Genomic DNA, 12,577 nt, shown 5'->3' on the forward strand with positions numbered 1-12,577 from the left:
ACGAAGGTATGGTGTGATATTTATCGATCCGTATGTTTATATACAGTATTTAAATACGACTCCACACAGGGTACGGGTACCCCGGTTCTCAGCCCTGTGGAGGGCCAGGTGCCTCGCAAGGAGCTCCATTTCAAGGAACCCAGTTTACCTCTATGCCACAAGCTGTAGGGACTTTAGGTAAATATGTGGTGCATAATTTTATTTGCTTATGTTTTATGGTCGAAGGCTCATACGTTATTATTTATACTCAGGATCACAACAGTTCACCGGAGCGGGGCCGTCTTCGTATCACCCTATGCCGCCACCAGGAGGATATGAAGGAGTTTCTTCCTATCCACCACCACCACGTGGAACACAGGGTACGTAGTATAATTTGTACGGAATTGCATTCACCTATTGAATGTTGCTTTTTTTTTTGATATGTAGGGTGGTCTGAAGACAACGACGCGGCCTCCTTCGACGACTATACACGGTTGTTTGCTACGCCTATCCAGGACGATGATCCCAGCTTGCATACACCTGTGGCTTTGTTACGCCGTCCTGCTAGAGACGTGAGGCCACCGGACCGTCATAGCTACCCTACATATCACGTACACGCACAACGTAAGAGAGGTCGGAATGGTAGGGGTGGTTAGTTGTTGGCACTTGTTTCTCTATTGTTATTATGGACTGTTTCGACTGTTCGGATTATGGTGTTTTATGATTGTGGTAGTTTACTTGTCATTTGTTTCTATAGATATTATTGATGTGAACTTGTTATGTTTGTGGGTTCCATAATGCTCGTGAAATAAGGGAAGTTCTTGCGAATTTTTTCTGTGATTTAATGAAGGACAAGTTAGGTGCGGGAGGAGTTAGCGGCCGAGATCCCGTCGACGATGATGACGACTACCGCATACAGAGTAAACTTCGTGACACGCTCGTATAGCTCAAAATAGGGACCATAGTGTATCTAGCTGCGAGTACGAGATCACAGGTTGCCACTGCTCAGCACCGTGATCACGGGTTTCCCATATGTCGCATTGTTTGCCCAGACAAACGTGACAAAAGACGACAGCCCAATAGCAGTGCCCTTTCACCATTTCAAAAAGATGTGACAACACGGCAACCACACCAGCTCACCTTCAAAGCAGTCTCTCGGGCGAGGACGACGGAACTGTCATTCTACAGCGAAGGTCTGTGGCGTGTAGTGGGGAAGGCGGCATCTAGGCACGATCGACCGAACGGCAGCGATGCAGTGCTGTGAGTCTGCATGCACTTAGATGCTCTGCATGCACAGAGATGCATCGAGTAGTTAGTTCGAGAATTGAATCTGGCCTTTTCAGTGTTCGGTCAGCTAGCCTCTTCACTGTGTTGTCATTTAGGCTTTTCATGTGCATTTACACTCCACACTCCGGGTATCAGATCTTTGTGCGCCTATAAATACTCCGAAGTTTGTGAACTCCCAGCAGCACTCAAACACCAAAGCTCATTGTATACCCAATGTCTGGAGGTGGGTCTAGCGGGAAGAATTACTACGGTTTTGGGAAAGGAAAAGGAGGAAGAAAGGGAGACCCCATAATATGGGAGAGGCCTCTTGGACCTGATTCATTTCCGGAACTAGTGTTTGAGTTTCTGCCACAGCACAAGAGTGAATTTACCAATGAAACTCCTCTTCGACAATACGATAACCGTAGAGAACCGTGGCCGAAATGCAGACATGGTGAGGACTGTTTAGTGCAGATGTGCACCGACGGGATGGATGGCGGTCGGCGTTTCTTCAAATGCCCACACGCATGAGTAATACTCGGTTGTTTTATTTCTTTATCTTCATTGAGACACTTTACATGAAATTTATTTTGCAGTCTTCAGATGCTCCAGAAAACTGTGGTTTTACCAGGTGGGTCGATCCTGCACCAATTGATTCAGTTCAGGAGTTCATCGAGTACCTCCAGATAAAGATCTTTGATCTAGAATGCAAGGTGAACCATTACGAGGAAGTGAGCGAGGGTAACAAAGACGACGAAGAGGATGATACCAGCAATGCTGCCGCTTCACAGAATAAACCATACACTATTCCTTACTGCAACTGCCCTTGTCACAAGAAGAAGGGCCCTGCCCCTCCGGCACCACCGCCTGCACCACCTGCAATGGGTGGATACTGCGGAGAAGGCTCAACGCAGTTTGCTACGTTGGGGTACGACTACTAGGACTATCTAGTGCTAGTGACATGCTGCATCGGTGTGTTTGTTGTATTTTTTTTAAATTACCTAAGGCATGTTAGCTTAGTTCAGAATCTGTTTACCGTAGTTGCAACGGGTTGTGCCATGCAACTGCATGTCTGATGTGTGTTTCATTAACGTTGTATTATGATGTAATTCCTATGGTTTATATTGTGTAATATGGTTTACATTGTGTAATGCAGTTTTTAGTTCTTAATTCTTACCGTTATATTTGATATGTGGTTCACAGTATTCTAGTCTCCTGAAAAGGTCCGAAAATATTAAAGGCAAGTTCGAAGATTCACTAGATTGCTTGTGCGTGTGTGACACCTCGGCGCCGTGATCTGTGGCGGCAAGACGTGTTATCTCGGTGCCACATATTACGGCGCCGACCCCAGGGTCTATTTCTGCAAAAAGTTACAAAAATGACACATATGTGAAATTTCTTTCGCGAAAATGGCTAAATTGCAAAAAATTACGGCCGATCGCCCCGCTGCCGGGCGACCGGCCCCCAGGGACTTGCGCGCAATTTTCTCCGCGAAATTTTTTTCAAAAATGCCCCTGACGCCCAGCTGCCGGGCGGCCAGGTCCCGGCCGCCCGGCAGTAGGGCGGCCGGGGTATATTCTGGTAAATTTCCAAATCGAAAATATTTTTTTTGTAAAAAACGAAAATAAAAAAATAAAAAAAACCGCCACATTTGAGCCCTGCAGAATAAACGATCCACGTCTGTCGTTTTTCTGGGCCGGATTTCGGCCTGATGGGCTCAGGAGCGATGTGGGCCTGGGCTGGGCCATATGCCCAACTCCCGGGACTTCCGACCACGATCCCATCGCCGCCGGCCGGTGAACATCTGAAGATGCAACCAGCGAGCAGACCGTGAGCACCTTCCGACCTGCCATTACGCGGAGTGCGGCACCCGGCTCGCCGAGCAGCGTCGTTACGGATTACGGGCGTGCCACAACGATGGCTGCTACATAACCTTAGACGTGGCAAGCTGTGGCCGGCAACCAAACATCCCTACAAGTGGTAAGCTGAGCCTGACAGTACTGAGTACTCGTCTTTGGATTAGCAGCTGGCGATGAATTGAGTCAGATCCGGACCAGAAGTCAGTGCATGCAGCTACGCTACGCACGTAGTACGGCCCGCCGCGATTTGGTGCCGAATCATCCTGCCTCCGTACGTAGACGATTAACGATACGTTCATGTTCATCACACCGGACCGAGACAGCAGCCGTACCAGGATTAACAGCGTGCAGGCATGTTGGCTTCTTTTTGGCCGATGCAGCAGCCAGCCAGCAGCGGCCACCTTTCTTTTACAAAAAGTTGGTTCCCACGGACTCCCAGGCAGAGGCAGGTCCATTCGTACTACGTACACAGTACCTACGCGTGCCAGCGCCAAGAGCCCCCCCTCCCGGTGGCGGTGTCCCCTTCTCGCCCCCAACGGCGGGCACCTCGGAAATCGCAGTGACTACTGCGTGCAGTCACTGCGCGGCACGGAATTCCACCACGGCCGTCTTTACCTGCAGTGGCACGGCACCACTACTGCGTGCGTGCTGCTCCGACGAGGAGCTCGTGCATTCTCTTCTCCCCCCTCCTGGCTCCTGCCGCCGGCTCCGTCTTGGCTCTACGCTGCCACTCCTCGTCCCTTGTTCGTTGCGGCGCTGCTTTTGTTGCCATCTCTCTATCAATCTCCCTTCCCCCACAAAACTTTACTACGGCTGTGTTTAGTTCCACCAAAAAAACACTGTAGCGTCAGAAAAACCATGTAGCGCTCTGTAGCACGTTTCGTTTGTTTGTGGCGAATATTGTCCTACCACGACTTAACTAGGTTCAAAAGATTCGTCTCGCAACATACATTAAAACTATGCAATTAGTTTTTTTATTTACCTACATTTAGTACTCCATGCATGAGTCATTTGCTATATTTAATGTTTTGATGTGATGGAGATGTGATGGAAAGTTTGGATTTTGGGGGAAGTTTTTTAGAACTAAACACAGCCTACTTGTTTTACCGCTCTTTGAATATTCCCATCCCATTTGCCGCCCTCTAGCCTTTGCTCGCTCCCCCCACTGCCAAAAATGCAAAAGTTGGTGCCTTTCCCGTTGGCCTTTTGCGACCTGGGCCGCCGACCTGCTGGCTGCTGCCGCCGTTGTACGACCGACTGCACTGGTCGTGGTAGCCACTACCGGTAGTGGAGAGAGACCGACGGCCGGAGAGCTGCCAGCTTTTGCCTCCCCTCCTTCTCGTTTCCACCGTACAAGCAACCAACCAAGCAAGACACAGGCCCTTCCCGTTTACCGGCGACGGATGGGTGCGTCTTGTCTTCTCCATTGATCGATGCATGCGAGCCGTTGAAACCTCTGCAAACCATAGCGTTTTGCTCCAAGCCACTGCGTGCTCCGCCATTACCTGCTCTGCCTGCACTTCGTGTTTGCGCAGTTGTGCCCGCAACTGAAAGTAAGGCGCGGCTTCCTTGCGGATCACAGCATGCAGTGCAGGAGCACCCAACCACCAGAAAAGGCTTGGGAGCACAGTGACAGGCGGTCGTAGCGTCGTCGTCCATTCAATACTCCACGCATGTCGAGCCGATCGACCGAACACGAACAGTATGCTGCTACAGTACCGCAGCGGGTTTAATCTCTTGGGTGCCAAGCAAAAGCGAAGGCATGCGTGCACCACGGTAGCTTGTGTTATGAGGTGTGTCGCGTGGAGCTAGCCAAGCTAAACAATGGCTGGCAGCAACTCGTTGGCCGGGCTGTGACTGCGGAGGTGGTTGTTGGGTGCAACTGCAGCGTGCTCATCTAACACTTTCCTGTACTATCATATATCTGATCTCTTCTGCCAACCAACACGGCAACTCACAGTGATTTCCCGGCTCGGTAACTCGCTCGGGTTAGGTGGCCGGTGCACTGGTCGCCGCTCGCCGGCCTTGCCCATCAGCCAGTTGCCATACCAGCTGGAAACAAAACTCAAGGCTGCACTAGCACAATTTAACCTGTGATTTAGAAAAACTCCCCATTATTAACTAGGTGTATAGCCCGCGCAAGCTACTACTGAAAATTCAAAAATTTGCATGTCGTATCCTTACTTAAAGATTATACTATTTTTTTTACCATACATCATCCTGTTCATTATCGTAAATTATGTCTTATTGTTGATTAAAACAATTCAACTATGATCTACCTATAATAACAATTTGATTTGTTGAGCTTTAATAATATTATGCAAATAATTATTCTTATTTTCATTTTATTTTAATTGATTGTTGTTAGCTTTAGTTTTTATTAGGAAAAAATTCAATTTACTCCCCTCAACTATAGCCAAAGTTTGGATAACCCCCTAAACTATAACTTGGTTCAATTTACCCCCTAAACTATATCATTTAGTTTATTTTACCCCATAACACAATTTATCTTTTTTGTTTCTCATTACACAAGTTGAATTTTAATTTCAAATTTTGCAGGGTAGTAGTGGGCATCACAATGCATATTTAGAAAAAAGTTTTATAATTTTTCCCCATTAGTTTTCATATAATTTTGAACTCCAACTACTAATTTATTATTAAATATCCTAACCTATAAAAATAACAGTAAAAAAATATGATTTATTTTTCTAACATGTGTTATGGTGTGTACTATCATGTTGTAAAATTTCAACTTAAAACTCCTCCTATGCATGGAGAAATGAAAAGGACAAATTACAGTAGGGGTAATTTGAACCAAATGGGATAGTTGAGGGGTAAAATAAACTAAAAAATAGTTTAGGGGTTATCCAAACTTTGATTATAGTTGAGAGGAGTAATTTAGACCTTTTTCTTTTTATTAATAGTATATATTTATAACTGATACATAGCTAAATGGTATTTTATATTTAATTTTTTATAATGGCATTGGTGGGTGATTCAATTAGACACATGAGTATTTTAGGCTAATTTTTATCATAATGGCAGTGGTGGTTAATTTTTATCATAATGACAGTGGTGGGTAATTTTTATCATAATAACAGTGGTGGGTAATTTTTAATTCTATGTCTTGAGAGCGAATGTGGAAGCTCTATTTGTTGGCCAAATAATAAAATAATAGACTAGTTACTAGTAAACCTATTAATTTGGATGCGCTGACTAGACAACACGCTCTGATACGTCTCGGCCCCGAAGTGATCGCGGTAGGTGCGCGCTCCTAGTCCTAGCTCTCGGCTCGCTCTCTCGGATCGAGCGTCCCTTTCCCGCCGGAGCTAGATATCTCTCAGGCATTGCCGTCAATGGCGGAAAGCGTCAGGCGCGTCAGCAGCAACGATAGAGACACTGATAGACGATAGAAAGGGGGGGGGGGGGGGGGGGGGTTGGAATGCGTGCTGCGTTGGACGCAGGCAGCTCGACCTTGATGCGGCAATCATTCGTCGAGATCTTACGGGCGCACAGGGATGGGAAATGTGGCATGGATCCGGGAATGATCGGCCGGCCGGGGCGGCCCCCTCAGCGCGCGCGCAGCTCGCCCATCGGAGGCCATCATAGCCCGGTCAGAGCTCACCGGCGCTCGATCGGAACCCTACTCGCTCTGACGGATCGGAGTGGCAGATTGCGATGCGCCCGGGAACGACGAATGATGGGCTTGATGTCTCGCGTCGCCGGCCGGCAGGTCAAGGAAAGCGCGCACATTGAGAAGACCAGCGTTCCGAGCGACCGGTTCCTCAAAGGCCGTGAAAGCAGCATGCGCTGCGCTCGATTTGTAGTTTGTTGATCAACCATGCTTGGCTTCCCCCTGCACGTTTCTCATCATCAGGCTCGCGGTCAACTTATTACTGTATCATGCTCCTCCATCGGGGAACGTAAGCACGATCACGCAACAAAATCCCCTCGACCGATTTTTTTTTCAATTAATCCGATGAGGCGAGGCGATCGCTCAGCTAATCCGATCCAAGGGCGTATTTGCGTGTGCCGGTGGCGGTGGCACGGTGTTGCTGCCGCGCGCACCTGCGTTAGGCTGTCGTGGTCGGTTCAGAGATTCCGGGCACTTGTCTCCTGTGCAAGGGAAATCTGCCACGCACAACAATTCCTTTTTTTCCCCTTCTTGATCGAAGTATCGAACACGTTTGGTTACACATGCAGGCAACAACGCAAGCTACATTTCGTCAACCAGGCGCGAACCAATAGTTTTTCCACTGAGATCGAATCAGGGTCCCTCCCTGATGTGATTGGAGGATGATCTGGCCAGTAAAGGGATCCGATCTGTGCGAACTGGTGATGATATCCTACCGATCGCGTACGGGATTAACAAAATACAGAGCGAGATTATCCTAGCAACTGGCCAGCAATCTGGTCGGATGCTGTCGTCCGGCCCTGCCGAGCGCCGAACGCGAATGTTCCCAGAGCAGAACAAATCGACGGTTCCGCGGGATTATTTTTGGAGCTGGTCAGCGTCCGCACACGTGCCAACCGTCGAATCATCCGATCCTCGCGCGCGCGTTGCCCACCCTGCTGCTGTAGCAGTGTAGCTGCTGCCATTCTGATTCTGCCGCGAGTCATGCCTAAAATGCGCCTGTTCCTCTCATCCGGCCGGCTGCTACAAGTCAAGTCGTATGCAGAAATGCACGAGAATAATTGATGACAGAGACTATGTTTCCCTTTTTTCCAGGAAATACACCAGATTGGGTTACTTGAACATGTGTATACGTACATGATCCTGAAAGATCCTAAAAAGTGCTACCAGATTTTAGGCATGGTGGATGGGACTGTACTGCAGTAACTACATGGGGTACAGTAAGCACGATGACTCATCAGTTGCCTTCACTAGCATAGAATGCTGATGCGCAATTTATGCAGGAAAAAAGAGCGGGAACAGTGGACAATAAAAAAGGTGCCATTTTGAATACGGTAACTGACTCCATAAATTTTCTGGTGGTGTCGCACTCCGCTCCACTGCTGTTTGAATACAAAGTCCTTTGCTCCTGTATCCCTTTCACTTATTTTTCAGCCAGCTGGAAGAGCACAATATTAGGGTCCACCGGCAACCGAAAGTTATCCTGGAAATCGCAAAAAGAGACGTCTCTTTTGTAGTAGACGCCTTGAAATCAGACAAGCAAACAAATTGACCGACGCGTGCCGCACGAAGCTGTACCAACAATTTGCAGGAAAAGGAAGGTGCCCACTGAATTCTGAACGTCTGAACCACCACCACAGCTCCGGGGGGGAAAAGTGAGAGAGAAAAAGAAAGCCTAAAAAAGAGACAAAAAATCAGCAGCAAAAGTGGTAGGGGGACGATGTTCTTGGAGGCAGCAGACGGGCAGCAGGGATCCAAATCCAAATGATCATTCCCCCCGTGATATGAAGTTCTTTTTTTTTTTGAGAAACCGGGTGGAATTGATTTATTGATATAGAAGTTTACAAGCAACTCTTACAAAGACAACCCTGATAATAACACAATTACATCCAAGTCCTTGTAAGACTTTCCCGGTCATCTTCGACGCCGGCCACCGGAGCTGCCGCTCGACGCACCATCCCTGGAAAAGAGAAACGCCAGAGCTGCTGCTTGAAGCCGATTCCCAGCTTGACGAAGGAACTTCGACACACAATTTTAGCACTCTAACAGTTGGCGCACCAAAGAAGTCGATGCACACTTGGATCGATGAACGCCCGAGCAAACCGTCGCCAAGAGAAAGGAAATCAGGCACCTCAAGACCTGCTGGCGACCTCCAAGCAAACCACGACGAATCGACCCCAAACTGAAGACTCCAACCCGATTTCTCAGGGGAGGAGGGAACAAACCTCACAGGCACATCCGTAGACGACTCGACGACGACGACGCAACCGCCGGAGAAGCATTGGAGGGACAAAAGCACCGATTGCCTGAACCCTAGGCCACCGGGACGAGCTCTCCTTCGCGCCGCCGCGGACGGAGCGAGGAACCCTAGACTAGCTACAACAGAAAAGTGTATGTACACCGGCCATCGATCTCGCGGCTCATCTCCACCTCCGGCACCGGAACGGTCGCCGAACGCAAAGAAGAGCCGGTGAGATCGACGCCGGGACTGGAATCGCCTCTCCCCGCCCTCTTGAGTCTTGAAGTTAGCAAGAGGAACGAAGACTAGGAAGATCACTTGGCTGGTCCTTTGGTTCCGTGATCTGAAGTTCTGAACATGTCCACTCAGAATGGGCCCGATAGCCCATTCCCCACCCCCGCCCCCCACCACAAATCATGAGCCCAAATGGAACCAAATTTCAAAAGGAATAACCAAATCACATCCAAATTCCAAATCCAGCACGAACCTGCGGTGTAAATCTAAAGGTACATCTCTCACATCTCACTAGAGTCTCTGACTAGGTGGACCAACGAGGATGTCCCCACCTGTAAGTGGATGGCATTAGATGTGAGGTAGACTAGCGAGCTGGTGCGACAAGTGCAGTGTAATAATGTCAGTGAGACGGCGCCCCACAGGCAGGGGGGTGTGCATAAATCTGCAGCCATAAACACCCGGAGACGAGCCAGCCGTCTGCGTCCACCACCCACCCAAGCCAAACACAGGAGCTGGTCTCAGCTGGAGCTGCCGCGGCGACGGACAATGGCGACGGCGTGGGTGCGCTCGCTCAGCTGCAGGTCCTCCTACGCCGTCACCGACGCCGCCGTCGCGCCGTCCCCGGCCAAGAAGCCGCCGCCGCCGACGCCACTCCCCTTCTCGTGCGCCACTGCGGCGGCCGCGGACGTGATGGATGCCGTGGCGTACGCGCAGCAGGCCAGGAGGAAGAAGATGGGCAGGGAGAGGCAAAGGCGGCGGGAACCGCGGGAGCCACGCCCACGGCCCAAGAAGAAGCCCAAGCCGATGGCGAAGGAGGCGGCCGGGGCGCTCTTCATGCCGTCGCCGGCGCCCGGGCCGCCCGTGACCTCGGCGTTCCTGACGATGGCGGAGCTGCCGGAGGGCCACTCGTCGCGGCGGGTGGTGGAGCTCATCTTCGCGTCCGGGTGGGGCGGCGCGTCGGGGGCGCCGGAGCCGTCGGTGGAGGCGCTGTTCCGCGTCCACAGCGCGTCGCGCGCGGTGGCGCGGTTCGAGGAGGCGCGGGCCGCCGCGCGCGCGCACGGCGCCGCGGCGCGGTGCGGCGCCGACGGCAACGAGATGATGCGGTTCCAGTGCCGCGCGCCCGCCGACGCGCCCGGCGGGGTGTTCGGCGCGGGCGTCGCCACCTGCCGCCTCAGCACGTCCGCCTCCGCCGTGCGCACGTTCGCCTGCAGCGGCGCCGCGCACGCCAGCGCCTGCGGCGGCGCTGCCACCGGGCGCAGGGCGATGCTGGTGTGCCGCGTCATCGCCGGGCGCGTCCGCCCCGCCAACGACCCGTCCCCGCGCCACGCCCACGCCTACGGCGCCGCCGGCTACGACTCCGTCGACATGGGCAACGGCGAGCTGGTGGTCCTAGACAGCCGCGCCGTGCTCCCCTGCTTCCTCATCATCTACAAGGTCTAGCCGCCGACCCCGGACTAGATCACTAACCAACCACCGTGACCGTTAACCCCCTCGTTGATCACTGCGCTAATTCGCTAGGCTTCTCTCTCTCATCGTTCTGGACCTCCTCTCTTTACTCTGCTTTTCCGGAGTGCCAGGTGTGGTAGCAACAGGAATGGTGCCCTGTGTGTAAAAATCAGTACAGAAACATTTTGCTTTCGGCTGTCCATTCAAGCAGAAACAGCTCCTCCCTCTCCTCTCCTGCATCCCTCTGCTCTGCTCGCAATGTACCTTCCCCTTCTTTGCCTCTGCTCGACTGCAAAGTGCAGAGGACACCAGGAAGAGCCCCCAAAGCACACCCAGATGGCCGTGCGCGTCCTCCCCGTGCACGGTTCCGATCGCCCGGGCGGCTCCCCGTGACAGCGGAGCGAGGAGGTTCACGGTCTCGCCCCACTTTTTTTTGTTTCCAGGCGCAGAGAGATTTGTCGCTGCAAGGTTTAAAGTGTTTTTGGCGCCGCGCTCGTGTTCTCTTCTTCCTCTTGCCGTCGCCACTCGTTTGTTTCCGTTCGCCGATCCATGGCTGTGGCTTCATAATTTAGCGACGCGAACAGGTTTCCGTGAACATGGCGATTCGGCAGGTTGGGAGTAAACGGGCATTACGGGCGTTGGCAGCATCTTGAGAAATGCAGCCGGAGGAGACAGAGCTTGTTGCCGGGCTCGTGTTGTAGGCCACCACTGCTTCTTTCTTGCTCGGACCCTTTGTCATGGTGTTGCCCTGCTACCTCACTCCGCCCCCATTAAAAAAAAAACTCCCCAGCCCCCATGCCTTGCTTGCTACTTGCGGCCCTGGCGATCTCTCTTTCTCTTGTCCTGCACTGTCCTTGCTGCCCTTTTCCCTTTCCTTTCTTCAGAGGGAAAGAAATCACAGGACGCTGCTCGCCGCCTCCCTCTGCACCTCATGTTCTTCATGGGTTTCCGCTTTTGCTAGCTGCTGCTTGCTGTTTCCAGTGGCGTTTTTTTTCCCCATTGAATACGGCGAGATGTTTCGTTTCGTTTCGTTTGGTGGCAACTGCAATGGCGAGGGCGTCCGGGGATGTTAATGGGAAGTAAATGCGAGGTAGAACCCGGTGACATTTTCTGGTTAAGCAGCGATGGACATCGATCTCCTGCTTGCTCGCTTGCTTGGGTCCAAAGGCTCTATCTACTCGAGCGACAACGCATGCCGCGGTGCATTTTTCCTGTTCGGTTTGAATGTCTGACGACCATCAGGATCACTCTTTTCAGAGGTGCGACGTCGTTAATCAAAGCCTGCAATAACCAGGGTTTATAGTAACTACCTTGCATCAAATTTAGCCACCCTTTGGTTTAATTCGATTCTCGAGTGTTAAGATACCGCACAATCTGACCATTCATGTTTCTACATGCCAAATTTGTTTTATGTGCTTCATTTGGGGGTTGGGACACACCCTGTATGATTTGTATCCCCCCCCCCCATGTGTACGGAGTCGGTTGTTCTGTCTCTTCGTGTTCAGAAAACGGCGCTCGCTGAATTATTCGAAGCCGTTGGCATGGGCTGGGCTCAGTAGCACGCTCTCAGGTACGAGTACGTGTGTGTGTGTGTGTTTGCACGCATGCACGCACGGTATGAGATGCTTATCCAGAACGGCAAAAAAGGATCCGACATGCCGATCACAAGTTGACAGCTTTGAACAGTGGTGTACAAATTTGAGACCATTCGGTCCTATTCCTGAAACAGTTTTTTTTATTCCATTTCCTCCCCCCAATCAGAAACCTGCATCTCCTAGGTTAGGCCCTGTTTAGTTGAAACGCAAAAAAATTTTCGAAAGAATCTTGCTAATTTGAAGTATTAAATGAAGTTTATTTACAAATTTTTTTGCATAGATGGGTTGTAAATCGTGAGACGAATCTAATGATGCTAATTAATCT

General features: G+C 50.9%; 1 protein-coding gene across 1 annotated transcript; it reads left to right on the forward strand.

Annotated features, from left to right (window-relative positions):
* The first annotated feature begins 9,660 nt into the window (after positions 1 to 9,660).
* On the forward strand, positions 9,661 to 10,886 carry LOC120651725. The gene has a single exon (XM_039929326.1). The coding sequence runs from the start codon at positions 9,758 to 9,760 to the stop codon at positions 10,649 to 10,651; it is 894 nt and encodes a 297-aa protein (XP_039785260.1). The 5' UTR covers positions 9,661 to 9,757; the 3' UTR covers positions 10,652 to 10,886.
* Positions 10,887 to 12,577: the final 1,691 nt, after the last annotated feature.

Source organism: Panicum virgatum, chromosome 9K (assembly GCF_016808335.1).
Source record: "Panicum virgatum strain AP13 chromosome 9K, P.virgatum_v5, whole genome shotgun sequence".
In the NCBI taxonomy this organism is placed as follows: Eukaryota; Viridiplantae; Streptophyta; class Magnoliopsida; order Poales; family Poaceae; genus Panicum; species Panicum virgatum.

What these genes read in the sequence shown, in the direction of transcription:
- LOC120651725 (XM_039929326.1), top strand. Translation starts at nt 9,758, where the DNA reads ATGGCGACGGCGTGGGTGCGCTCGCTCAGCTGCAGGTCCTCCTACGCC.